Source organism: Syzygium oleosum, unplaced genomic scaffold (assembly GCF_021117445.2).
Source record: "Syzygium oleosum isolate NSW1041296 unplaced genomic scaffold, Sole_v2.1 Sole_v2.06, whole genome shotgun sequence".
In the NCBI taxonomy this organism is placed as follows: domain Eukaryota; kingdom Viridiplantae; phylum Streptophyta; class Magnoliopsida; order Myrtales; family Myrtaceae; genus Syzygium; species Syzygium oleosum.
This window is the reverse complement of record NW_026607490.1, coordinates 7084875-7109088: the sequence shown is the minus strand read 5'-3', so window position 1 is coordinate 7109088 and position 24214 is coordinate 7084875. Positions and strand designations below refer to the sequence as shown.

Sequence of the window (24214 nt, the reverse complement as noted above, 5' to 3'; positions counted from 1 at the left end):
TGGAAGAAAAGCAGCTAATTGCGATCATGGGTCAAGTAAAGTTGCCTCGGAGGCTCTGGGTGCATATGTCATGGGTTGGTTGTTTGGGATCGAATCCATGCAGTGACTTAGGCTTCTTTGGATGTTGAAACGCCTAAGCCAAGCCTAGATCAATTGTTTGAGAGAGAAAGTTTAAAGAGGAGGTCCGGGAGAAAATAGAAATGAATTATTTCAATTGTTAAATGAATACAAATGAAGGGGAGAGCATCCCTACTTGTACAAAGACTTAGCTCATTACATCCGTTGATTGACATTTGATATAGCGAAGGAGATCGCATCTTCCTGTCCACCAACTACCGGTTCTCTAGAACATTGCACAATTATTGTATCACTTGTCCCTAGGAACACTCCGGAAGCTCTTATAAATTTGGCCCTTTTTTTCTCAATTCATACATGGTCCTTGACGCATGAAAACCTCGGAACCGTGACACATATATAATACCTTCATTTATGTTAGCTCCCTGAATCCTATTCAGAACCAGACCAAGAGTTTGGCATTGCCCGAACCATCATCTCAAAGCTTGCCTTACAGAGGACCAAGAAATTCCATAGATGTTTAAATGACATACTTCAGCGTGGGGAACACACTTAAAATTAGGGATCCAAGACACACCTGCAAGTTTACAAGGAGCAGCTCGATTTCTCCGGATCAATAGAAACTTTAACCCACTCAACCCTGGAATCTCAATTGAAGTTGCTCAGTAACTATAAGATCGAACTTTCTTTTTGAACCACAGCAACGTGTCCTTTGCCAGCTTCCATCTACAAGGAGCTTCGCTAATTTCTGTTCAAGTAATTACCGGATTGACCAAAACAAAATATTGAATTGGTTTTTTTTAATTATAAGAGATTCTTGATTTTATGCAGGACTCTTCCAAAATTTATTTCTACCTGGCGGTCATACTGTTTTTTTTTCTCTCTTTAAGTGTGAGACCATCTGGTCCCTTCTTTAACTTCAATATAGAGAAGGATCAAGTAAACCACACATTGTTCAATACATATTAATTGAAATTTCTGAAAGTAGTATCGCCGTCTTCCTTCAGATATCTAAGTTGGTCTCCTCCGGTACTACAGTCAAAGTGACGAGACTGTCCTTTGCTCTTCTAACAACAACCTTTATTGGGATCCCAATTTTGTCCCCCATGATTTGGATTATCTGCCACGAATATATCAGTCGGCAAATCTGGTCATCACAACTCAACATTTAGCCATAACTTATTACTAAGGAAGTACATTCTCTTTGCAATCTCTATTGTCTAGCTCAAATATAGCAAAATTTAAGAGCATATTTCCTTCTTTTTTTCCTGAAAAGCAGACACTTCACTGAACCACAAGAGTGATACTATACTAATTTAGGTTTAGGAAAAAGGAGAGAGAGAGACAGAGAGAGAGAGAGAGAGAGAGAGAGAGAGAGAGAGAGAGAGAGAGAGAGAGAGTTAACCTCAGTGATGCTGCCAACAGGCTTCCTATCAAACTCAATGACTACGTCACCTGGTTGGAATCCAGCACGATCAGCTGGGGATCCTGGAGTTACCTGGTAAGGAAAATCAAGAATAATAACAAAGATGAGGAACCTGCGACTCTACAACTCTGATATTCTGCTGAATGCAAACGTTACAGTAGTGTCCACCTTGAGACAGAGAAACTCATACCCATAGTGCTAACAAAGATTAATTAAAAAAAAGATCCTTGTTGATGCAAGATCTAGTGGTCACAGTTAGGGATATCTCTTGATCTTGATCAATTACAACACATGCAAAGCACATTACATAGATCTAAGTGATAAGGAAGAAGAAAGAAAAGTGCCTTGTCCTTAAAGAAAACTTTATCAAACTCCCCCACCCTGTCTTTTGTTTAAATGCACTAGAAAGTAATGAAACTAATAGGCACTTCCATTCCTCATGAGTCTTATATCACGGGTGGTGATCATGCTAGAAGAGGACATATATAACAGGAACATATGGCAATTACTGGAGAAATTGGCAAGAGGTGTAAATAAAGTAATTATGAATATAAATCATGATGCTGACCATATACTATCATCTGAAATGTACCACAGATGCATTGCTGTAACAGTACTCTTACAAATTAATGTACCTGTATGAACATCAAGCTCAAACATATTACAGTCAACAAACAGGATGTCCTATTTGAGATGCATTGTTATCAGTTCGTCGAAACAGTTTCAGTTTCCTCTCTAATGTTTTAAGCATAGAAATATTCATAATACTATCTTGACCAAAACAGTTCTATGAAGTTTTTCACTCTTCGTATGGTGCAAGTCTCGCTACCTTTCACCAAATCAGTTGCACCGGCACATTAACAAAGCCAAAACAAGAAAGAGTTAAAAACAAGGTGAAACCAACATCACTTATATTACACAACAAATAACTGACATGATTTACTTAGAAGAACACACCGTCGGTACAAGAACACCTCTCTTAACATCGGGGAATGCAGGATCTCTTTCCTTGAGCTGAGCGATGATCATCTCATTAAGATCAACCATTTTCAATCCCAACCAAGGTCGAATAACTCTCCTGGAAAGATGAAATCAATCACATGGACTTCCACGATGGATGCTTCTTTTAGCGACAAAAATGACAATTCCATATCAATCCATCAATTCAAGGGAAACTGAAGTAGGAACAGCTCAACTTAAGTAGAAGAAAAGCACTATATCCTAGTAAAAATACCAAGATGTTAGAATGCTTCTATACACAAAAAGCATTTAAAATATGAATTAAATATCATAAAATAGACAGGGTTTTCACTGACCAAGAACAAAATCAAAAACAAAATTTAAAGGCTAATCAAGTAAGTTTCTGACTACTCTCTTACAGAGAACTTAAACAATGAACCTCTAGAGTCAATAACTACACAATCTATTGTAAATCGACATATTGATCCAGAATAGTAAGATCAGATTTACTATCATGACAGTTAATGTGACACCAAAAAATCAGTTCTACAACTCCATATGATAACAGCTGATGCAAAAAAGCAAAAATGGAGCCTTGGCTGGGAATCCATATACCAGGTTTTAAACATGTGGGATACTTCAAGTATAGATTCCTCATGGGAGAGGTGACAAAATAGGATAAATAATAGAAGCAAATCCAGTACTCTTATGCAACCTAGATGGCTTAGAAGAGAGAATACTACAACCGGGAGTATATTGCATCTCAAAACTTCAGATATTGGTGAAATAACCATATGAGAGATAGGAGAGATCAAGGCATATTTACAACGTACAAGAACATACCCACTTTTCTTGAAGTGTTCTATTATTTTCGACACTGAATCGATTGGTACAGCAAAACTTAATCCATCTGCACCGAACACTTTCATTATATTAACGCCAACAACTTCTCCATCAATATCAACAAGAGGCCCTCCAGAATTTCCCTGCATATTAATTGGAAGCAATTTTTCATTAGAAAGCACATCACTATTTCATGTCACAGAAAAGTATGATATTAGTGAGACATGCAGATGAAATCAACACCAGCATCAAAACTGTAACAGCAAGCATATGTCTGAAAAGCCAAAAAGACCAAGACAGGTCATATAAATCAACAGATTCTTCACAGTTTTTCAACCATTTGCATCAACGGAATACTAGGTGAAAATTCCAAATGCAGATGTGCTATTTTAGGGTACATTGATGGAAATCCTGTTATGACTGATGCAAAAACAATAACGAAAATAAAACTGAGAAGAATAAAGAACACCAAAATTTACGTGGAAAACTCTTGAGGGAAAAACCACGGGGAGAGGAGAAGCAAAATCCACTACAGAATATTGAGGATTACAAAAGGTGGCTCAAAAGCTAAAGACTCTTTCTGTCTCAACTTCTTAACCTAATAACTTGAGAAAAGCAATATTTATATTGCCCCCAAGCCCTAAAGTTGGCCTAAGCCCATAAAGAATTTAAGACATACTCAACAAATCCCTTCCCACAATTTGGACTCTAACAAGCTGACCACAAAACTTTATTAGACTAATTTCACTATTTCCGGTATCTACCTTATGGAAGGAACACAAAAATATGTGATGTTAGATATTACTAGTTATATATGAAGTCCTCAAACAAAGTGCATAACTAGCCATGGGCCCTTGTTTACAAAACCTCCCACAAGCTCTCTCTAACACTCATGCATGTTATGTGGGAGAAGTAAATGGACCATCTTACTGCATTGATTGCGCAATCAGTCTGTAAATACTCTCTTCGCATTCCTCCAAGACCCAGGTCACTGCTTTTGCGGTCTACGCAACTAGATGCGGGTGAAAAAAATGCAAAAACAAATAGTGGTAAGTATGCTACAAATCATTTACTCACATATACAAAAAGAAGAAAAGAAAATATAAGATCTAATGGTTTCAGGGATTATCAGGTAAACAATTCTATACTTAGATTTAAAAAAGAAAAAACAAAAGATAGAAGTACCTGACAATGCCAGCCGTAACAGTATTTTGAAAGGAAAGAGGACAGCCCATTGCTACCACCCAGTCTCCAGGTCTAAGTTTGCCCGAAGAGCCAAGTTTTGCTGTTGGAAGAGGAACCTTTGAATTGATTTTTACGATGGCAATGTCAGAATGCATATCCGCATTGACAACAGTACCCTCAAATGTTCGACCATCTTGCAGAGTTACCGCAACCTGTGAATTATCGCAAACATCAACCTAAGGGAACAACTATATCACAATTAACTCTATAACAATTTCTATACGCTCTCATATGAAAATAAAGTATCTGACATCCTCCAAATTATTCAGAGGCTAGATAATTAATCATGAAAATCAACCTCTTATATAGCTAAAGGTTGTGATAGCTCACACATTGATACTCCAGCATATAGTCTTGGAAAATAGTGGGGAAAAAGACTAAAATTAGGAGTCAAGACATGCTAACAGTCGTAGTAACGCTACTTCTAAGTGACATGTAAGAAAACCACCTCTTGTAGAGCACTTTTCTCTTCACTTAATATGGTTTAGCAACTTCAATTAGAGGTTTTACTAAAATAATTAAGCATTTGAGATCAACTAGCCGCAGAAAATACAATATTCAAATTCTAACTTAAGAAGCACCACTAATAAAGTACATTTACATGGCCAGCAAAGCAATAGTGATTCAACAGAGAAGTTATGAGTAACGGAAGACATATTTGCTAAAACTTCCAATGCAATGTAGTACAAAAACAAGACATAACAAGTATCAACGGAGCCATAAATGAGATGAATACTATTTTATTGCTGGAAACTAAAATATTATGGAGAGACGGGCTAAACGAAAAGAAACGAACCTTGCCTTTAGATGAAGAGTGAAGCCCTTGGAAGTCAACCACAACATGAGCACATGTTAAAATCGTACCGTCATTGTTGATAATAGTTCCAGATCCTATACTCTTTCCAGTGGTCATGCCATGGAAACCTTACAAATAGGGAAATGCCGAAATAATAGAGTACACATCATGATGGTGAACGACGAGACAAGTAACAAAAAATAACAGGACGGAGCATACCCTGCGGAATAGATAAATTTACAACTGCAGGACCAACCCTAGCAGCTGCAGTTGCAATGGTGTCCCTCCCCAAACATTGAGGACACGGTTTCGGACTTTCGCTGGTATCAGCAGGCACTTCTTTCTTTACGTCATCAGGCGGAGCTGGAATGGCTCTAAATGAGAATGTCGGAAGAATACCTACAATTTTCAAAATGAAGGCGACGAGAGCATGAAAGAATACATTTAATCCAAAACATTGTCAAGAAGAAAATCAATCAGTCAAGTAGATTGAACAATAGACCGAGAACCGACCAGATTGCAAATGATCCCAAAAAAGAAAAGCTGGGCGGGAGTCTGTTATCTGGCCGATATGCCACGGTCGCTCCAGTAGTTTACGCAAAGGCATGGAAACCCCAATCGATAACTCCGGCTCTAAATGTACAAATTCGAATCGTAAGCCTTTGACATTCATTAATAGATCAGACCATGAGAAGGACCAGATACAGAGATTTCGCAGGGACATATTACGAGCAAAAGAAAATTGGCATGGCAATACAATAATAACACGAAGCTAGCGAGCCCGACACTATACAAGACTTCCTAAACGACAGTTTATAGCTGTCAACAGAAATTACTACATGCTTCACCTCCAATTCCACAACCACTAAAGCACGAGAAGAGGCTTTCGGGAACAAACGAACCAGCAAGACAACAAGCGGACAACGAAGGGCAGACTCACTGTTATCAGCATTGGCGTTCGCGAACGCAACACCAGAACCGGCGGCTGCGGCGGCGACTGCGGCGACCCGGAGCAGAGAACTTCTCTTGGAATCGCGCGCCAAGTTCCTCTGAAAACACGCAGGAGGAAGAAATGCAAGCAAAGAAATTTCCTGGGTCAGACGAAGCGAAGCGAAAAGGGAGATCCACGATAACGACGAAGCCGTCCACGGCCGTTTTGCAATGAACGCAGGCAACGCGCGACGATTATGCGAAAGATGGCGAGTCGGGATTTTGGGGAATGAATTTACCAGCGAGAGTCTCATGAGCTGACGATGATCTTGCAGCTGCAGCTCGCGAAGGCGAGGTGCAGAGCCCCGCTCCGTATTTTTTTGAAAAGCCCCTCCTAAACCCCTTCCCCCTCTCTCTGTACGCTAGGGCGAAGCAGAAAGTGGGGCGTGTACATAGAAGGCGTATGGATCGATCAAAAGCTTAAAAATCGTAGCTTTACTCAGTCTTTCGATTTTTCTTGATATTTTAGAAAGAAAGACAATATCTTTGAACCTTAATTTTCTCGACCTTAATCCCAGATTCACGACCAACGCAATGCGGGATCTGGGCATCTAAATTCCAACACAACACCGAACTTTTTTGTTCAAGACAAAAAGCCCATTTGAGCCCAGCATCATTTCATTATTGATAGAATACTTAATTTGGCGTAAATATATACACAGATAACACTAATTTTCTCGCGACCAAGGAGAAAAGAGAGAGAGAGAGAGAACAGATTCTGGTTGTTGTAGAACGAGCAAAACATATGCATTAAATTCATCAGATGATGAACATCACATCTTTTTACTCTTATGCGCCGAAGCGGGGATTACCATCCAAAAAACCAACCTAACAGTACACCAAAAAAAGGGCCTAACCTCTGTGCAAATAACGATCTATATACCCAAAATGCCCACCCAAAAAACCGCCATTTACAGAAACACCCCCTAACCCGAACCCGAACCCGAGGTCAGGCCTTGGCCGGAGACTTGCGCTGAGACGCCTTGGGGGCGTCGGCGGCGGAGGGCTTCTTGGGCAGCAAGACCGGGTTGATGTTGGGCAGCACGCCGCCGCTCGCGATGGTCACCCCCTGCAGCAGCTTCCCCAGCTCTTCGTCGTTCCTCACCGCCAGCAGCACGTGGCGCGGGTTGATCCGGGTCTTCTTGTTGTCCCGCGCCGCATTCCCCGCCAGCTCCAGCACCTGCGTACAGCGCAATCAACCCAATTCGATCACTTCCATCCCAGCAGTCGAATGGATTTAGCGTCAGAGTCACAGTGATAAACTACACGGAGCGCATGCATGCATGGGTTCGAGTATGGGCATTGCGATAGCAATCAGTCAACTCTCATGTCCACATTCCACGCTCGTTTCCCACAAATTTGAAACAAAAAATGCCGAACGAGCGAAACGCCATAAACACAGAACTCCGTCATCGCCACCGTCGCCGCGAAGTGCCCGAAAGAACACCAAGAACAGGAGAACAACCTCGGCGGCCAAGTACTCGAGGACGGCGGCGAGGTAGATCGGAGCGCCGCTGCCGGTGCGCTGGGCGTAGCGGCCCTTCTTGAGGAAGCGGGCGATGCGGCCGACGGGGAACTGGAGGCCGGCCTTGACGGACTTGGAAACCGCCTGCTTCCTCTTCCCTCGCCTCCCTCCGGCGCCCCTGGCTTCCATTTCTGGGTCCCCGAAGATGGCGTCGCGATCCCAAGACGAGCGCGGCGTTGCTCGAGAGGAGGACGAAGACAAAGCTTCTCTTTCTGGGTTTCGAGCGGGACAACGACGTGCGACGTCGACGGCGACGTCGGCGAGTATTTATAGGGAGCGGCGGCGGAAGATCGGATGGTGGTGACGCTGGCGATCCGTGCGGGTGCTTTGATTTTGGAACTGGGGGTGTTTGATCGAAGGGTCGAAAATGCGCCACGCTGGCAATCCGCGAGACTCGATCGTCCGAGATCGGAATTTTGGAAACGTGAATTTAATTTGTTCCGCCGTTAATTTTGAGCGCGCTTATTTGAGGGGGGAAAGCCGGTTAGGAAAAAACATTAAGGCCATATGAGTAGTCCGGAACATGGTTCAATTGTTAAATGTGCAATTAGGTCTGTAAAATTCTTTTTTCACTAATCCAACCCTCAATTAGGTCTGCCCCATTACTATTTATTATAGTAAACACTCTGCTATAAAATAAAAATTATCTAAAAAACCAAAAATTATTAATGAGGGTGTAGAAAAAAACACCCTTTGGACGACGGGTAGCCACTAGCCTATCTCATACATCGATTCTATGATCCAGGTGATAGTCAATCTCTAATCAATATGTGATTTGTTTTAAGGGATCCATGACTAGATAGATATATTGCGTTAAGTTAGTAAAAGATGTCTCGTTGACCTAAAAATTTCAGAAAAGCTCTTTCGTATCTTCTTAGAAAAATTGAACTAGGCCTCTAAACGTTTTGAGAATGTGATGCAATGAATCGAAACCTTAGTTATTTAACTTGAAGATTGTTATATTCGAGATCAAAAGGTTTCATGTAATTCCTAAGTATCGTTATGAATATTATATGATTTGTTGTGCACTGATCCTTAGTTAAATGTTCCCGGTATCCTTTATAACAATGAGGTAAATGGCTTCCCTCAATGATCCTCAGTGAAATGGATCTCCTCCTGTGAATAGATGGATCAAGTCTACAAACTGGAAGTCACACTCGATTCGATCCTGTTCGACTGATGCCGCTCTCAATATCATCAACAATTATGATTCTGATTAATCCGTCGTCCGGCTCTGGACAAGAAATTCCATCCATATCCATCCTGCTTTGAAAGAGATCTATCGGATTGTTTTGGGTAACCTATTCGACCATCTTCATTGAGCTTAGAGTAACAATGTATACAAGGAAGACCTCAACATTCTCAGGCCAACCAGTTCATACTCATTCACAAAAATCTGAAGCAGAAGACTCAACACAGGGTGTAGCATTATGCAAAAGAACGGTATTGTTATTATGGAAGCGACGTCGAATTCTTATTTTGACACTGGAGATGATGATTATGATTCCATGGCTCACCAATCATCATCTCCTAACAGTGAAAACCCAGAAATAAGACGAGATAATTCAGTTTATGCTACAAATGCATATACGGTAATTCAAATCTTGGATCTCACAAGACCTGTAATCCTTGGAGCATGTTGATTCTTTTCCTCGGGAAGCATGGTATAAATTCTGGGAGCACCATTTTCTCTCTGTATGACAACTTTGATCCGTTGCCGATACTTCTTCTTCAAAACATCCATGATCTATTACAGGTTCACTGGTCAGCACACAGTTTTTTTACATTCAATGGAGAACAATTATGTCAAAAGCTTGTATGTCATCTTCAGACCAAAGCAACGAGATTTATTTATTTATTTAAGAAGTTTAGAGTATGCAACCGGATTCTCTAAAACCTTAAGCTATTGGAAAACAATGCAGAATAGAGCTATGTCATTTTCAAGTGAATGAAATACGAACCAACATATAAAATTTATACATCAGTCTAGATGTAGCACAAGTTTTGAGATTCCAGTGTCCATACAACGATGTGCTATGTTATAGTTCCTCACAAATAACTTATAGTGATGATGTGAGTTGATTTTACCTTTCGAATGTCACCATCGATCGGTTTGCCATCAAAGTTTACAATCAAATCACCTTGTTTGATATGAGCATGTTCAGCTGAGGAGCCTCCTCTCACCTGTTAATATAATTCTAAAGGTAAATTACTCCAAAATCCAGTATTTTGGAAATTTTGCAAGCCGACCCCTACGTTTTGAAAATTACCCCCTGGATTTTTACTTAAAGTTTTTGCGACCGGTCATGGAATATGAAATGGGCAAAGGGACAAAGCTTCTGCGCTGAAGTATGAAAATGACAGTCTTCTGTTACCATTCTGTATTCCTAGTTGATGAGTCTATACTGCAGATCTCTTTCTCGAGGGTTGATGGAGCTTCCTCTTACACAAGTTAACTAATATGCCTTTTAAGCCCTAAAGCGAATGGAACATTCTCGGAGAGAATTCCTTGTTTTGCTCGTCGAACATATCCAGACTTTAATGCATACCTTGAATACACGAACGCCTTGTTTATCAGGAGATGAGGGGTCTTTCTGGTTAATCATCATCCCATAGAAGTCATATATAATCCATCCATGTTCAGGTTGAACTGCATTCCTGCCACAGAATACCATCACGGATGTATACGCTAAAAATATCCTAAATCTTTACTGAAATGATTAAGCGATTACAGTTATTTGTGTTTATACGATACATAATCCACTGGGATTTACCATCTCAGAATTATTTCCCAATTAGAAGATCGTCCAAATCTAGTTTAATTGGCCCACCTATGTCATTGCTTTGCTGAAACATCAGGCGACATTTGAATAGAAATTCTTTTTTCCTTTTCTCAGGGACCGGGAGATTGGATCTAGCCATAAGAAGAATGCTTGGCTCATCTCAGAGTCAGAGACAACGAGCACTCTGTTCCTGTCTAACCTAGATTTGTGTGTTTCAAACCATAATAAAAGTTTATCTTCTTTGTATATTCCTCACTTCGAATTCTCTTTCTTATTATTCCCATCTAGATGAGAAGTTTTATAAACTTGGTTATCTTTATAGAATTTCTCTTGAAAGTTAAATTCACTATGAAGACTCGCTTTTGCTACAGGCTCCGGTAGATTCCCTTAACCAAGTCATTGCCTATGAGTCACCGGCTCATCCTTTAACAGGCATGCGGTCAGAGCCTAAGTAGTCTCCTCCCACTGCTTGGGAGCTTACAGGTTTCATGTTCTACGGTAAAAAAATTTTCGGTGTGAGCCGTGAGACCGGTACCAAATTGAGGCCAATTCTGATTATTACATATCCTCCAAATAAGGTCAAGGTTGTTGGAGTTGGCGAATACTTCAGGGACTCTTGTTTCTCATACCGGGTACGCCCACGTGAGCTTAGGGAAACTGAAGTGTTGTCCGACGACATGTGACCCATGCGTGCGGAATGCGGGGGTTCGGGGGCAGCGCCCCCGACACGTGGTGCCCCGCTGCCCGGTCAACGGGCGGGGGTTCGGGGCGGCGCCCCGACGGGGTTCCGGGCCGGTCGGGGACGGACGGCCGCCCCGCTCGCCGGTGAGCGGCGGGGGCTCGGGGCGCGCCCGAAACCTCAACGGGTTTGGGCTAGCCCGTATGGTGCGAGATTAAGAGATTTCATATAGGTTTAGGTTTTGGGCCCGTTTGAGGCATATATATATTTTGTTCGTTTTTTTGATCATTGTAACGAGTTGAGTGGCTGTAAACCGAAAACATAGTGAAATCTCTTTGCAGGACGTAGCCCTAATCGAGGGTAAACCTGGGTAAATTTGTGCATCGTCTATTTTCTCTGTTTTTCTGCGTGATCGTTCTGTTTTGGTTCTCGATACGTCCCTTCAAAGGTCGGCTAGCGAGACAATGGAGAATAAGCTTTACCTTCAAGAGGCAACAGCCAGCTAAGACCCCTAAATGACTGCTCAATGATAAAGGAAGTACGAGTGCAGAAACAGTTTGCTTAGAAGCAGCCACCCATGGAAGATTGCATTATAGCTCAATTATCAACTGCTCCTGCGCCGCAGATGAATGAACAATTTCGTGTGTTACAGATACCCTATGGAAAATTCTATATTCAGTTGAGCTTTTCTCTTCCCTTTCAGAAAACAAAGTTCTTGCACAGGCAAATGAGCTCAGAAAAATGAGTTGAAGCAGTGAAACAGGGGTGGGCCAAGTCTCCATGTTTCAAGGTAATACACTTGGTATGGACCAGGAAAAACTGTTTGCCATGCAACATTTATAAAGGAAAAGCTACGTCATATCTTATGAAGAAAATTTCAAGGCACGATATTTACCATTTGCTGATTGGGTCTAGGAGTGCACGGATGTTATCTATTGGTATAGCGAAGCTCATCCCAGGTGCAGTATTTGAACAGAAAGTATTAATTCCAACAAGTTTTCCGTCAATGTTGAAAAGAGGACCCCCTGAATTTCCCTTCACCAGAAAATAGAAACAATAAGTTATTGCTTTAAATACTATAGCACTAAAGAAGTGATATCAATAGGTCAAAGAGCAAACTGATATTGCAGAAAGATGTGCATATAAATAAAACCAACTTAATTAGAAGGCGAACTCTCTTTCTTTAAAGCCACATTGTAGCCTCGATCAAGGAAGAAAATTCTGTTTACTAAGCATTGCCAAATCAATATTAGCCTTTGCCTCGCTGGCGGGTTGCCTTTCCCAATTGAGAGGCCCGGGAAAGGTAGGAACCTTGATCCCCCTTTCAGGCGTAGCGGCGCATCCCTAAGTGTACTCTTGACTAGGACAAGATTTGAGGTTCACTTTCCAGTCTGCCAGGAAAGTTCTTTTCTATCTTCCGCATAAGACATTCTCGGTTCTTCTGATTTTAGAACGAATTTGGCTAGCTCTTTTTCTGGGAAAATCTTTAGTTGCAGCTGATACATATAGACCCAAGGCACGTGATCCATTGGATCACATCGACCGTTACATGGGACCCACATGATCGTAGGAATCACATGCATTGGGCTTGCTCTACAAGTGCGGACAATGACATCTCCTTCTTCTAGGGGTGAGCAAGATGGACCGCCCGAACCGGGACCGGACCGGACCGATAAATATATATATTTATAATTTTTTCATATATATATATTTATTTACTTTTTAAAATTTTTGCAAAAAATAGAAAGCCTAATCTAATTTCTCCCATTCCCTCTCGCCTTTACCAATAAGTGATTGGTTCCATTGAAACTGGACCGGACCATCGGTCCGGTCCATGGTCCTGGGACTAGTCGGTCCTAGAAACTGGGAACCGGTCCAGTTCCCGGTTCTTGGGTTGAACCTGACCGGATCGGGAACCGATCACCCCTACCTTCTTCGAGGCCTAGTAGTAATTTTTGGAGTGGGTCCTACCTCATTTCCACAATGAGTAAATAGGTCAAATTTAGCTCTATCAAGAGAGCAGGACACGTCTTCTACTCGGTCATTAATGGAGTTTGTCTCCAATGTAAGAGAAGAAGCAACTAATAGACCCAAATTGGGTAGTGGCAGGGATCGCTCTAACGCTCGTGGATCATAACTGCTGCTGTGCAGAAAAAAATGAAAATGTTCCATGGAGAGTTTCCAAAGTTAGCAAGGCTTGAACTACATTTGGCTGGTTTTGCAAACTTAGCCAGAGGTGATATTGCTTATCCTATATGCATATACAACCGCCCACATAGAAGTGATAGAACTGTGAGTATGAAAGTAAACACATATTTGGGCACTTTTTCCACAGGTGGAGGCACATCTTACTTGAGTAATTGAACAATCCATCTGCAAAAAATCTCTTTCCACTCCTTCATCGCGCAACTTGCTGCTTTTGCGGCACTCAGAGCTGGATCAAGCACCAAAAAAGGCATGAGTATTGCTCGCATTTAGATAACCTGGAACTAGTATTTTAATCAGCAAGACAGTGGTAGATGGGGAAAAAGAGAGAGAAGATATTTCATTCCTATATTACTACAATTAAGTAATTAAGATAAATCTTTCTTTTTTGGTAATCACTGATAGACATGTGTATGGCCTTAACAGATTCTAAATCTATATCAGTTCTGAAGTACCTTATGATACCCAAAGTAACAGTATGTGTTAGGGAAAGCGGGCAGCCGACAGCAATCACCCAGTGCCCAGGGCGAAGCTCGCTTGAAGAGCCAAATTTTGCCATTGAAAGGCCAATCTTAGGCGGAGGACTAATCTTCAAAAGGGCAATGTCGAGATCCAAATAAGCAACGACCAATCTGCTCTTGAATTGTTGGCCGTCCCGTAAAATTACATTAATCTGTGACATTTCGCTTTAGGTAAGCTAAGAGCCTCGAGTCCAGAAAGCATCCGGTGTTTAGACTCAACCGAGGCACGTTTTTTGCTCAACTCAAGTCATCTTGTCAACATTGATTTTCTGTGTCACATATTCCAATTACATGCTTTTTGCCATAACATTGGCAAAGAATCTACAAAATACAATTTAAACCCGACATTTTTACATAGTATTTGTTCAATGAAGAAATGTTTATATTCTGCATAGAAACTCCATATATAAATAGCAAAGAAAGACAGACCGATGAAAATATATTCTGAACATATCTTCAGTATAAACCTTGAGCAGTACAAAAATGTGTTTATCAAGATGCAGCAACTATTATAAAAAGATGATCTCATATATGCCAACATTTGTTTACCATCCACACTATATAACTGCATATGTGCAGACATCCAGCAGCATTTTTAAGTTCGTAGAAAGTTAAAGGCTATCTGCCTAATTGGGCAAGAAAGCAAATCCTAAAACTTCCCATCAGGTGAATATACCTGGCCGCCCTGTGAGATGACATGAGCACACGTTAAAATGAGGCCATCCTCATGAATAATGATACCAGAACCAATTCCATCTGTTCTTATTCCACCTGATCCTGGAAGTAAGGAAAAAAAGTGAGCAAACAACCAAGTCATTTTTTTCACAGTAAAGAAAGCAGCTACAAAAGCATGCTATACCCAGGTAGCTAACATATATAGTAACAACTGCAGAACCAGCCTCTTGAACAACATCAGCTATGGTGTCTCTGCCAAGACCCTTGTGAATTATCTTTGAGCTTTCTTGAGGGTCATTGACACTGTAACATGGATTAGCCGAAAGAGTAGGCAGATGAAGCTTCCCTGCAGTTGGTTAACCTCAAAGTGAACACATAATTCGTGAAAAGTCAAAACCCTTAAAAACCTACAACAAAAAATGTCTAATCAGAACAAGGAACAGACCACAATTCTGATTGTCTGAGGAAAGCACGGCTGGAAAGGACAGTGTATGTTGCATATGCACTCGCAGAAGATTTGACTCTGGTCCCATAAGTTCTGCCATTTGAGTCGCAAAATGTACGGGGAAAGGAAAATTTTGGTTGATAGACTATCCAACTGCACAAGTTATGAGACACATAACTCTGCAAGACACCTGCTATTTATATAGAGAAGGGCGAGTGTAGAATTTCTTCAGAAAACAACGAGCTAAAGTCAACCTTTTCGCCTTACTGTTAATTTTTATATATTCCTCATCACTGCATTATATGGATGATCCAATCTGCAAGGAACATGATGAGGGATTTTTCTGATCTAACAAATAAAGAGGAAAGTCAAATTAAGTGGGACAATCAAGCAGTCCGGAACAATAGGACTTCTCTCAAATGGAAACTGCAACTACACCAATGATCAAACCAATGCCACATGCCTCCTGTTTCTCAGTGACCCAACATAATGAAAGGTGATGGTAGAAGATTGTCAGCAAATAACAAAGCAGGGCCAGAGTTGGCATGTAACAAACAAGAACCATAAAATGGAAACGAATCACAATTCAGTCATGATCAATGCAAACGATCCTGATGGTAATAACTTAACCACTACAACATGCTCGAATTTAGCTCTGCATAAGTTAGATACAAAAGAGAACCATTCCCCGAGCAGTTTTGCACGGACGAACCATCACCGGATGGACAAGTGTATCAGGCTCAATTTACCAGATAAAGGTCAGTTCGACATCTCACCCCACTGCCATCAGAAAACAAAAGTTCCTCAAGACAAACTACACCCACTTAGCAAAAAATTCTAAGCAAGTAAGCATTAGTATGTAAGTTGCAGATAATCATGCTTTGGGAATATCATGAGATGATTTACTAATGCTTAATTTTTCTTCTAATGTAATGTGGTGATTGTGACCCATTATTCAGCTTCAGTTTCTTTCGAAGATATGGGCCTTCTTATTCAATATTTACGATAGTTATTCTCAATAAACAAAGACCCAAGTCGTCTTCAAGATCGGTGGGAACCGAGGACACGATCCAAATGCAAAGGATCAAAGACTCAGACCACACCCCAAAACGCAAAAGTCGTCCCATTGAAGCTTCAGTGACAATGCCAGCTTGCCATCTATTGACTTTTCATAGTCGATTGATAAACACCGGGTTAGTATTTCGATCGGCAGGTTCAATCACCCGGACAGTGGAAATGTGGAAACGTGGGAAGAAACAAAAAGGAACTGCAGATCCACACATCTTCTTCTTCCTTGCTCCCTGCTGCGCGAACCGCCATGGAACGTTCTTTGTCGCCGCTTAATCTAGTGTCCTCGCTTCCTCACGTCCCGTCGTTGCCATTGGTAGGTAAGCAAGGCGTCTTCTGCAATGGAGCTGGTGTCTGGACTTTGGAGTGCTGGACAAGGCATGTAATAAAACAAAAGATAAAAATCAATTTTTTTAGTGGACTGGTTAATGGGAGTGACATGTCATATTTAATATATGTTCACACCAAAAAAATGGTCAAAACTTTGTAATCAACGTGACCCCGATTTGAGCGAGTTGAGAGTTTGGTGTTAAGTTCGTTTTGATTATTGGTAAATTATCAATGATGAAAACACTTGTCGATAACATACGGCGATCGATGTTGAAGAGACACCGCCTCGCTTTCTCAACCCCGTTCTCTCTAGATCTCTCTCCTCTCCTCTAGATGTCGCAACTTGCCTAGAAGAAAAGTCAAACTTGACAGCCAAAGAGTTGGAAATTTGGTAGGGGGCAAATTTTTTTTCATTTTGTCTTCACTAATCTCTTCTACGTACATATATGTGCAGTGCTGATGGGAATCGAATTCCGAATCTGATATTCTCCGACTCCACCACCTAATCCCTTTATGAACGGGACCGCAGGTCTATTAACCAGAGGTAAGTTGGCGCATAATAAATGTGGTGTTGACTATAACAAACGCTCCGAAGTCGATGTCCTCGATCAAATGCCACTTTTACTTCGGTGGGGTTCTCGTACAAAAGCTGGTTCAGCATCTTCCATCTTTCATTTTCGGTATCTTGCAACGTTTTGGACGGACTCCTGGATTTATGTAGCAACGAGACGATTCGTACTGGTTAGATAGCGACAGAGCGAGCACTTGCATGTTATATTACTTCCCTTGCAACTACGAGACAAGCATGCGGCGGTTAGGAAGAAAGCTGATTGATTTTTTTCTGGGATTTTAGGGAGACAAAGTCAATGCGGTCCCACAGATTTTAGCAAAAGGGTCTAGGACTCGAACCACACTCCAGCATGCTAAAATTCTCCCTTTGAAGCTTCGATGACAATGCGAGCTCGACATCTATCGACTTTCAAAGTTGATTAATTAGCATGATTTTAGTATTTCGATCGGCAGGTGAGAAAGCGAGGAAAGAAACCCAAAAAAAAAAAACTGTAGATCCCTCATCTTCTTCCTCTATCTCGGCTGCGGGAAACGCCATGGAACGGTCATGGTGGCCGAGTAATCTCATCTCTTCGCTTCCTTGTCCCATTGTTGCCATTGGTAGTTAAGTAGGCGTTTGCTGCAATGGAGTTGGTGTCTGGACTAAATTTTACGTCAGCATTTCATGAATACTCATTTTGGTTATACATAAATCGTGATAATGACAAGATTATATGTAAGGAACGAAATCATAACCAAGTCACATGAAGGAAAATGAAGTGACATCCTTAAAACACGAGGTAGAAATGGCAGAAAATGCAAACTTGCCTTCCCTACAAACTTAGGATTTAAGATTTAGAAAATGACTCAGTTTGTGAATCTTGCGGTTGAGTTGGGATTTTCTTTTCCTCGGTGATGTCTCGAGTGATTTCAGGCTCATTTGGCAAGGCCGATGTAGAAAACAGGGTGCTCAAATCACCTCGGGTTTCAAGTTGACGTTATCCGAATGCGCTTTGCGCATTTCACCGGCCAAACATGTTTGAAGCAGCTGTACGAGATTCTCATCTAGCAAATGTCGATTCTATTGTCGGTGCAAAGTAGCTGAGACTTGAATTTTCAATTTCCAACACATTGACATGGTACTCAATCACTTGCAACCAACATAATCACATTTTATTTTACTCGCCAGATCGAGGTTCTGTCATGACATGATTATACATGCCGCATTGTTGTCCTCTCACGAAATCAAGGATCCAAGGTAACAGATCGCTTGGACTTTTATTGTACAGCAAATAACTATGGTTTGATCATAGTCGAGATCAAAATCGAGACCTCGGATTTGCTGCAAATCTCGCAACATCTTTCTCCACAAAAGTTATGGTCAGAGGACCCAAAGCATCCCCGCCTCTCTTCACACATACCTTGACAGGTGCCCCAGATCTCTCCCCCATAGCATCCATCATCTGCAACAAATTGGTGAATCAAGCGCTACAGTTCTCGTTTCCAACTAACTGGCGAACAACTTTGTTGGGTTGTTCTGCATCCGTAGTCTGTAATCTGTCTTCTTTTCTTTCAATTTACATACCATCAAAGATTTCTCATCTTGAAGCTACTGTCGATCACAGTTCGTGTAGAGAGTGACGAGTTTTTGAAGCCTTTCTAGGCCAACGTCAGGAAAAACGAGTGCAGTTCATTCTGACGAATGCATTATACAGTTCTTGAGATCTTTATAAAGATTCCAGTGTTTATTTTATTATGTGCTCAATGCGTCAAGTAAACAACTTCTGAATCAAAATTGATGCTTGTTAGATCAAGAAAACTTTACCTCTTTCAAGTCTCGAACTTGTTTTCCATTAAATTCCACAACGACATCACCGGTTCGAATGCCAGCACGATCAGCAGGGGATCCTTTTATTACCTGATGAAGATAAGAAAATATAAGGAACCGGCAATGTTGACAAATAAGAAGCATGCATTGTCTAAAAAGGCTAGCTTGAACAGCATTATGAGAACAAAATGACACTAGATTACAAATTTCCACGAGTACACAAAATGCGAGTTCATTGTCATAAGAAGTGTTATCAATTTATGTAGATCGACACTTCCACTAGTCAAATGATACTTAAAAGCATGAAACATAAGCTGTCTCCAGAACAGAGGTTTCTTATGGGTACTTTCACAAAAAATAAAAATAAAAATGGCAGCACCCGCGTGCCGTTATTGTCGCTCATTCAGTATGATTCTTCTCATCCCACAGCCGACAAGTGATGTTGGTTTATTTGATGGATCATTTTCTCCAAACAGGGTTTTCATGAATAATTTCAAATAGCATGTTTCATGGGAAAATAAGAGGACAAAAGAGAAGCAAGATGACGAGTTAAACAAACAAAAGAGGGAACTTAGCGATATAATTTCCAGCAGTAACAAATTTTGACCATGCCACCTCCCCAACAAAATTTATACACAGAGTTGATTCTGGGTCACTCTTCTTCCAAACTAATGACATCATGGAAAAGGGAAGAGAAGGAGAACATTTCCAGATTTGCTGAAGAAGAAACAAGAAAAGACATACCATCCGTACCAAGACACCATCACTAACGTTCCGCATAACCCATCCGAAATCAGGTCGTACAGGGCTCCTGCCACAAGTTACTATCTGTTACATAGGTAAAGTTAATATACTTGAGATATCATAAATACTTTGCGCACACTCACCAAGAACTTACTCCCATCATTTTAGGAAATAAGTTTGGAGAATGTTTACTGGAGAAGATTTGACCTAACCATTTTAGTTACTGATGAATGATAAAAGAAATTGTTTAGGTTAAACTACAGAGGATCGAACTATTTCTCTTCCACCCAACATCGGAGTTATTGCAGAGAAATTAAATAGAAAGGAACCAATTGCTCAAGAACAACGTGCACATCGAAATATCAACAAAACACTTGCTTTGAAATCAATGACCTTTTTCATTATATAAAAGAGGATCGGAGACAATTGATTATTATATGGATAGGAGAGTTCACAACAATAGTTTACATATCAAGCAAGACTAAGGCATCAAATAGACGTACTGACAATTCTCGAAGGGCTTTAAAATCGCCGAAATAAAATCAACAGGTACTGCAAAGCTCACTCCAGATGCTTTGTCCGGCTTAATAGTCTCAACATTGACGCCAACTACTTCTCCATCAACATTGCAAAGAGGACCCCCAGAGTTTCCCTTCACAAAGAAAGAAACGATGGCAACTTATTGTCAAGTTAAGGAGCATACCATAGTTATGCCAAAAGAGCTAGCTTAAGTTGAACAGAGAAGTGCATGCACGTTAATTTACCATCAATGCAGTCACAGACTTCTATTTGATTAGACTGTATTATGTACGGTGTACAATTCCGCATCATACACATCTGTGTGATGAAAGGTGGTGGCCAACATTTCCCAGATAGGTGGTCCACTTATGACGAGATATGCAATCCCCCTTTTTCATTTCTCACACTTCTAGAGAGTCTCAAGTAGCATTGCACCTCTCTGTTAGCTAGACTTACTTTACCCATATAACTAATTGCCATTATAATTCCTGTTCTTCCCACATTGATGTAACACAACTCTAGGAGGTTGACCAGAACTGATATCCTGGTATAGCAGTTAAAGCAGAGTCTGGTCTAGTATTATTAACATTGATTATGTGAATGCAACGGCAAAAGGAAACGCCAAGCAATCAAAGGCAAACACAGGCATTGTCCATCTTACTGGATTGATTGCACAATCTGTTTGTAGATACTCCATCATTCCTCCACGTCTCAACTCATTGCTCATGCGGTGAACACAGCTATATTAAGCAAAAGAAGAGGGAAGGAACTGTCACTTTAAGTGGTAATTATACATCCACACTTTTGTGCTAATACAATTAACTAAGGAAATCAAAGACTTCGACAAAAATTAATTGCTTGGTCACATTGTAAGTACAAGATGAATGACCTGATAATCCCGAGCGTAACAGTGTGTTGAAGGGAAAGTGGACAGCCCATGGCTATTGCCCAGTCTCCAGGACGAAGCTTACTAGATGAGCCAACTTTTGCTGTTGAAAGGGGAGAAGTTGGTTTTTCAATCTTTATAATGGCAATGTCAAGATCTGCATAGGCATCAGCAACATGGCCTACAACCTCTTTCTCGGCTTCTTGCAAGTGTACAACAACCTGCGGCATTCTTTCTGTTAGCCAAGAGCCCAGGACTATCAATAATTAAATCCATGAGTTTCGTCTAGAAAACAGAAGCATTCACATTCTTCGTTGGAGACATATACAAGTCGTCACTGTCTATGTAATAGTTTAAGCTTCTGGTTTTGGACTTTCTAACACAACTAGGTTTCTTTTTTTTTTCAGCACAGTTATATTCGAGAACAAGACAGAATATAACCCAAGTCACAGAAAGGGCCTGAACAATAAAACTGGTAAAAGAAAATGAAAATTATGGCACTTCAGAGTTACATTCGGGGAAGCAATATGGGCATGCAAATCTCCACCAATCATGCAGATGCTGGCAGAGCAGATGATTTTTTATGCCTTCAGTTACATGCTTATGTGCAGAGGAATAGAATGACTATATATTGAGCAAAGTCGAATGCTAATCAATCTGACAAAGTGGTGTTCTTGCCGATCCTTGACTATATGGGCAGGTTACATGTCTACATCAAGTTCAAGATAATATCATTAGTTCCAAGATCATGTGGTAGAGAAGAAAACAAAGTGAACAACTTGAACTTAGACCACTGAGTTTGGACAGCAAAGTACATCCTCAAACACCAACCTTCCCATCGGCTGAGTATACCACGTTCGTTGTGTCAAAGACAACATGAGCACATGTTAAAATGTAGCCATCCTCATGAATGGCAGTTCCAGAACCAATCTCCGCGTCTACGTCTGATCAGCAAGATAAGGAGACTTCTCAGACAAGCGCAAAATAAAAATAAAAAAAAGTAACAGGAGATTTTCGGCCAGGATGACTCAGTAAGAGAAGGATCACATGGCATACTTTGCCCTCGTTTTGGAGCATATAGACTAGCGACTGCAGGAGCAATCTTAGCAGCAGCATCGGCAATTGTATCTCTGCCAAAATATCCCTTATTTGGTTTTGCATTTTCTTCGGAAGCTGCCTTATTTGTATCATAACACCTAATCCAACTAGTTTGACGAGACTGGGATGGAAGTACTTCTGCAGGATGGAAAAGCGAAAAAAAAACGAACATATGATGACAGAGGAAAAGAGTGGCGTTAAACATTGCTTTTGATAATATTAGAAAGGAGATGAACCGTTTCGTCGTTGAATCAACAAAATAAATGCCGGGAAAGGTGGTGTGAATTCTTTATGCAATAGAGCAGGATTTGAGATTAATAGCCTTGATTCCGTCATTCAAATCAAAGAAGGTTATTCATTAAAAAGTTTCTCAACTACAATTGGAACTATAAATTGACTAGGACATAACCCCTAAACCCAACTTTGAGTCGAATCCCAAATCTCTTCTGAACTTTTTTTTCTGTCTAAAAAAAAATCACAGACTTTCGCTCTAGTCACAAATCTACCCCGTATCCAAAAATCACCACTAGTTTCTCCAAAATTTTCAACACTAGGGTCAGTTCGAGGTTCACTATCATTTTTTGCGTCTTCACCAAAACACTATATTCACCTGATGCACGCAATAACATTGACATCTCTACTTGAAAGGAGTGGTCACCTCACGGTTCATCGTGTACGGCCTACAAGCACTCTAAAGTGCACACCATATTCAACCGAACTCTTGAGCTTCTACTAAATGCAACTATACAAAAGACGCCCTAACCCGCAAAAATTAGAACTTTAACCTGAAAAGGTGCACTACATATACTTACTGTTTCTGCAAACAGACCGAATTGCGTCATATTAAGCATAGATGCACCAACATATAACAGAAGCATTTGCATGAAATCGACCAAGGTACTTACTGCTAGCATTTGCATGAAACAGACCAGAACGAGCAACAGCCATTCCCGCCATCTGCAGCATCAAAATTTATGCTGGCGAAAAAAAAAACGAAAATCCAAAGTTGCTCTGGGCTTCCCCCCAGCAGTAAATTTTTTTGCAGGCGCGTATGGGAACAGAGCAATGTGCTGATAGGAGAAGCAGAAGCAAAATTACCAGTAGGAAGCTCCTGAGCAGAGATCAAGTGGTACCCAGATGCAGTTGATGTCTCCATCGAATGATTTCACACCTAAATAATACTTCTGATCCTGCAAAAAAAAAAAACAACCTTAAGTTGTTGGCTACGACGTCAAAGTCATTGATTAAATGCTATTTATTTGTAGGGGTTTTCGTATAGAAATTAAGAAAATGACTCCCAGGTTTCGTTTGCAAATGAATTTCACCTTCCCGAACGAATAAAATTGCATGGCCACGACCCAATTGTCCTAAAAAAATCAACACTCGCTGGTTAAAGAGATTGTTTCGGTGAAGTGTGGTACACCATTTCTTAGGAAAGAAGTTAAATAGTGACAGAGCGAGCACGGGCACGCTATATTCCTTCCCTAGCAATTACAAGAAGCACACGGGACCGTTGGGAAGCAGATAACTATTTCTGAGCAGGAGCAAGACAGCTGATCAATTCTTTTCTCAGAATCAACGAAGACTAAGTCAATGGGGTCCCTTTGAGAGTATGTTTCGCTTTTTAGTGTTTCCTACGAAGTGCTAATCTTTTAAATATATATTTAAGTGTAATCACACTTCATGAAGACAAACGAGAGAGAGAGAGAGAGAGAGAGTACTATGATACCACGTTGTTTTTCTCTATGATGATCATATTGGATTAGTCGCCAGTAAACAAATAAAGGGGATCATATTAGATTAGTTGCTTTGAAATAGAATAGTTGTTACCAAGTCATCTATTCCTCAAAAGACAAAGACTCATGCCGTCCTGTAGTTCTTTCTCGGTCACGTGCTCTAAGAAAGACTCGAGATCGTGCGCAGCGAGGACAGGATCTAAAAGCAAAGGGTTGAAGACTCAAACCACAGTCCAAAATGCTAAAACCGTGCCATTGAAGCTTCAATGGCAATGCCAGCTTGCCTTT

General features: G+C 40.8%; 4 protein-coding genes across 6 annotated transcripts; all 4 read right to left on the bottom strand.

Annotated features, from left to right (window-relative positions):
- Nucleotides 1-843: 843 nt before the first annotated feature.
- LOC115694012 (putative protease Do-like 14) lies at nt 844-6725 on the bottom strand. The gene is made up of 11 exons (XM_030621114.2): nt 6575-6725; nt 6286-6394; nt 5859-5978; nt 5565-5744; nt 5346-5473; nt 4490-4701; nt 4235-4316; nt 3305-3447; nt 2459-2579; nt 1481-1573; nt 844-1195 (listed from the first exon to the last, which is right to left on the bottom strand). Exons 1-11 carry the CDS (start codon nt 6587-6589, stop codon nt 1079-1081), a joined length of 1320 nt encoding a protein of 439 aa, XP_030476974.1. The 5' UTR covers nt 6590-6725; the 3' UTR covers nt 844-1078.
- A 332-nt stretch (nt 6726-7057) lies between these two features.
- Nucleotides 7058-8146, bottom strand: LOC115694005 (histone H2A.1). Its single transcript, XM_030621096.2, has 2 exons — nt 7801-8146; nt 7058-7515 (listed from the first exon to the last, which is right to left on the bottom strand). Exons 1-2 carry the CDS (start codon nt 7987-7989, stop codon nt 7285-7287), a joined length of 420 nt encoding a protein of 139 aa, XP_030476956.1. The 5' UTR covers nt 7990-8146; the 3' UTR covers nt 7058-7284.
- An 855-nt stretch (nt 8147-9001) lies between these two features.
- Nucleotides 9002-16600, bottom strand: LOC115694011 (putative protease Do-like 14). The gene is made up of 9 exons (XM_030621112.2): nt 15169-16600; nt 14908-15069; nt 14725-14825; nt 13983-14200; nt 13675-13756; nt 12218-12357; nt 10410-10518; nt 9949-10044; nt 9002-9607 (listed from the first exon to the last, which is right to left on the bottom strand). The coding sequence occupies exons 1-9, from the start codon at nt 15266-15268 to the stop codon at nt 9458-9460; spliced, it is 1158 nt and encodes a 385-aa protein (XP_030476972.1). The 5' UTR covers nt 15269-16600; the 3' UTR covers nt 9002-9457.
- Nucleotides 16601-18228: 1628 nt separating this feature from the next.
- Nucleotides 18229-23380, bottom strand: LOC130138344 (putative protease Do-like 14). 3 transcript variants are annotated; one of them, XM_056312123.1, is made up of 10 exons: nt 23289-23380; nt 23096-23147; nt 22149-22328; nt 21924-22036; nt 21096-21313; nt 20868-20946; nt 20191-20339; nt 19688-19754; nt 18941-19033; nt 18229-18578 (listed from the first exon to the last, which is right to left on the bottom strand). In XM_056312123.1, the coding sequence occupies exons 2-10, from the start codon at nt 23145-23147 to the stop codon at nt 18435-18437; spliced, it is 1095 nt and encodes a 364-aa protein (XP_056168098.1). In that variant the 5' UTR covers nt 23289-23380; the 3' UTR covers nt 18229-18434. The 3 variants fall into 3 exon arrangements, with proteins under 3 accessions (XP_056168098.1, XP_056168096.1, XP_056168095.1); XM_056312121.1 differs by having other exon boundaries at nt 23096-23167; nt 23289-23369; XM_056312120.1 differs by lacking the exons at nt 23096-23147; nt 23289-23380 and adding an exon at nt 22427-22541.
- Nucleotides 23381-24214: the final 834 nt, after the last annotated feature.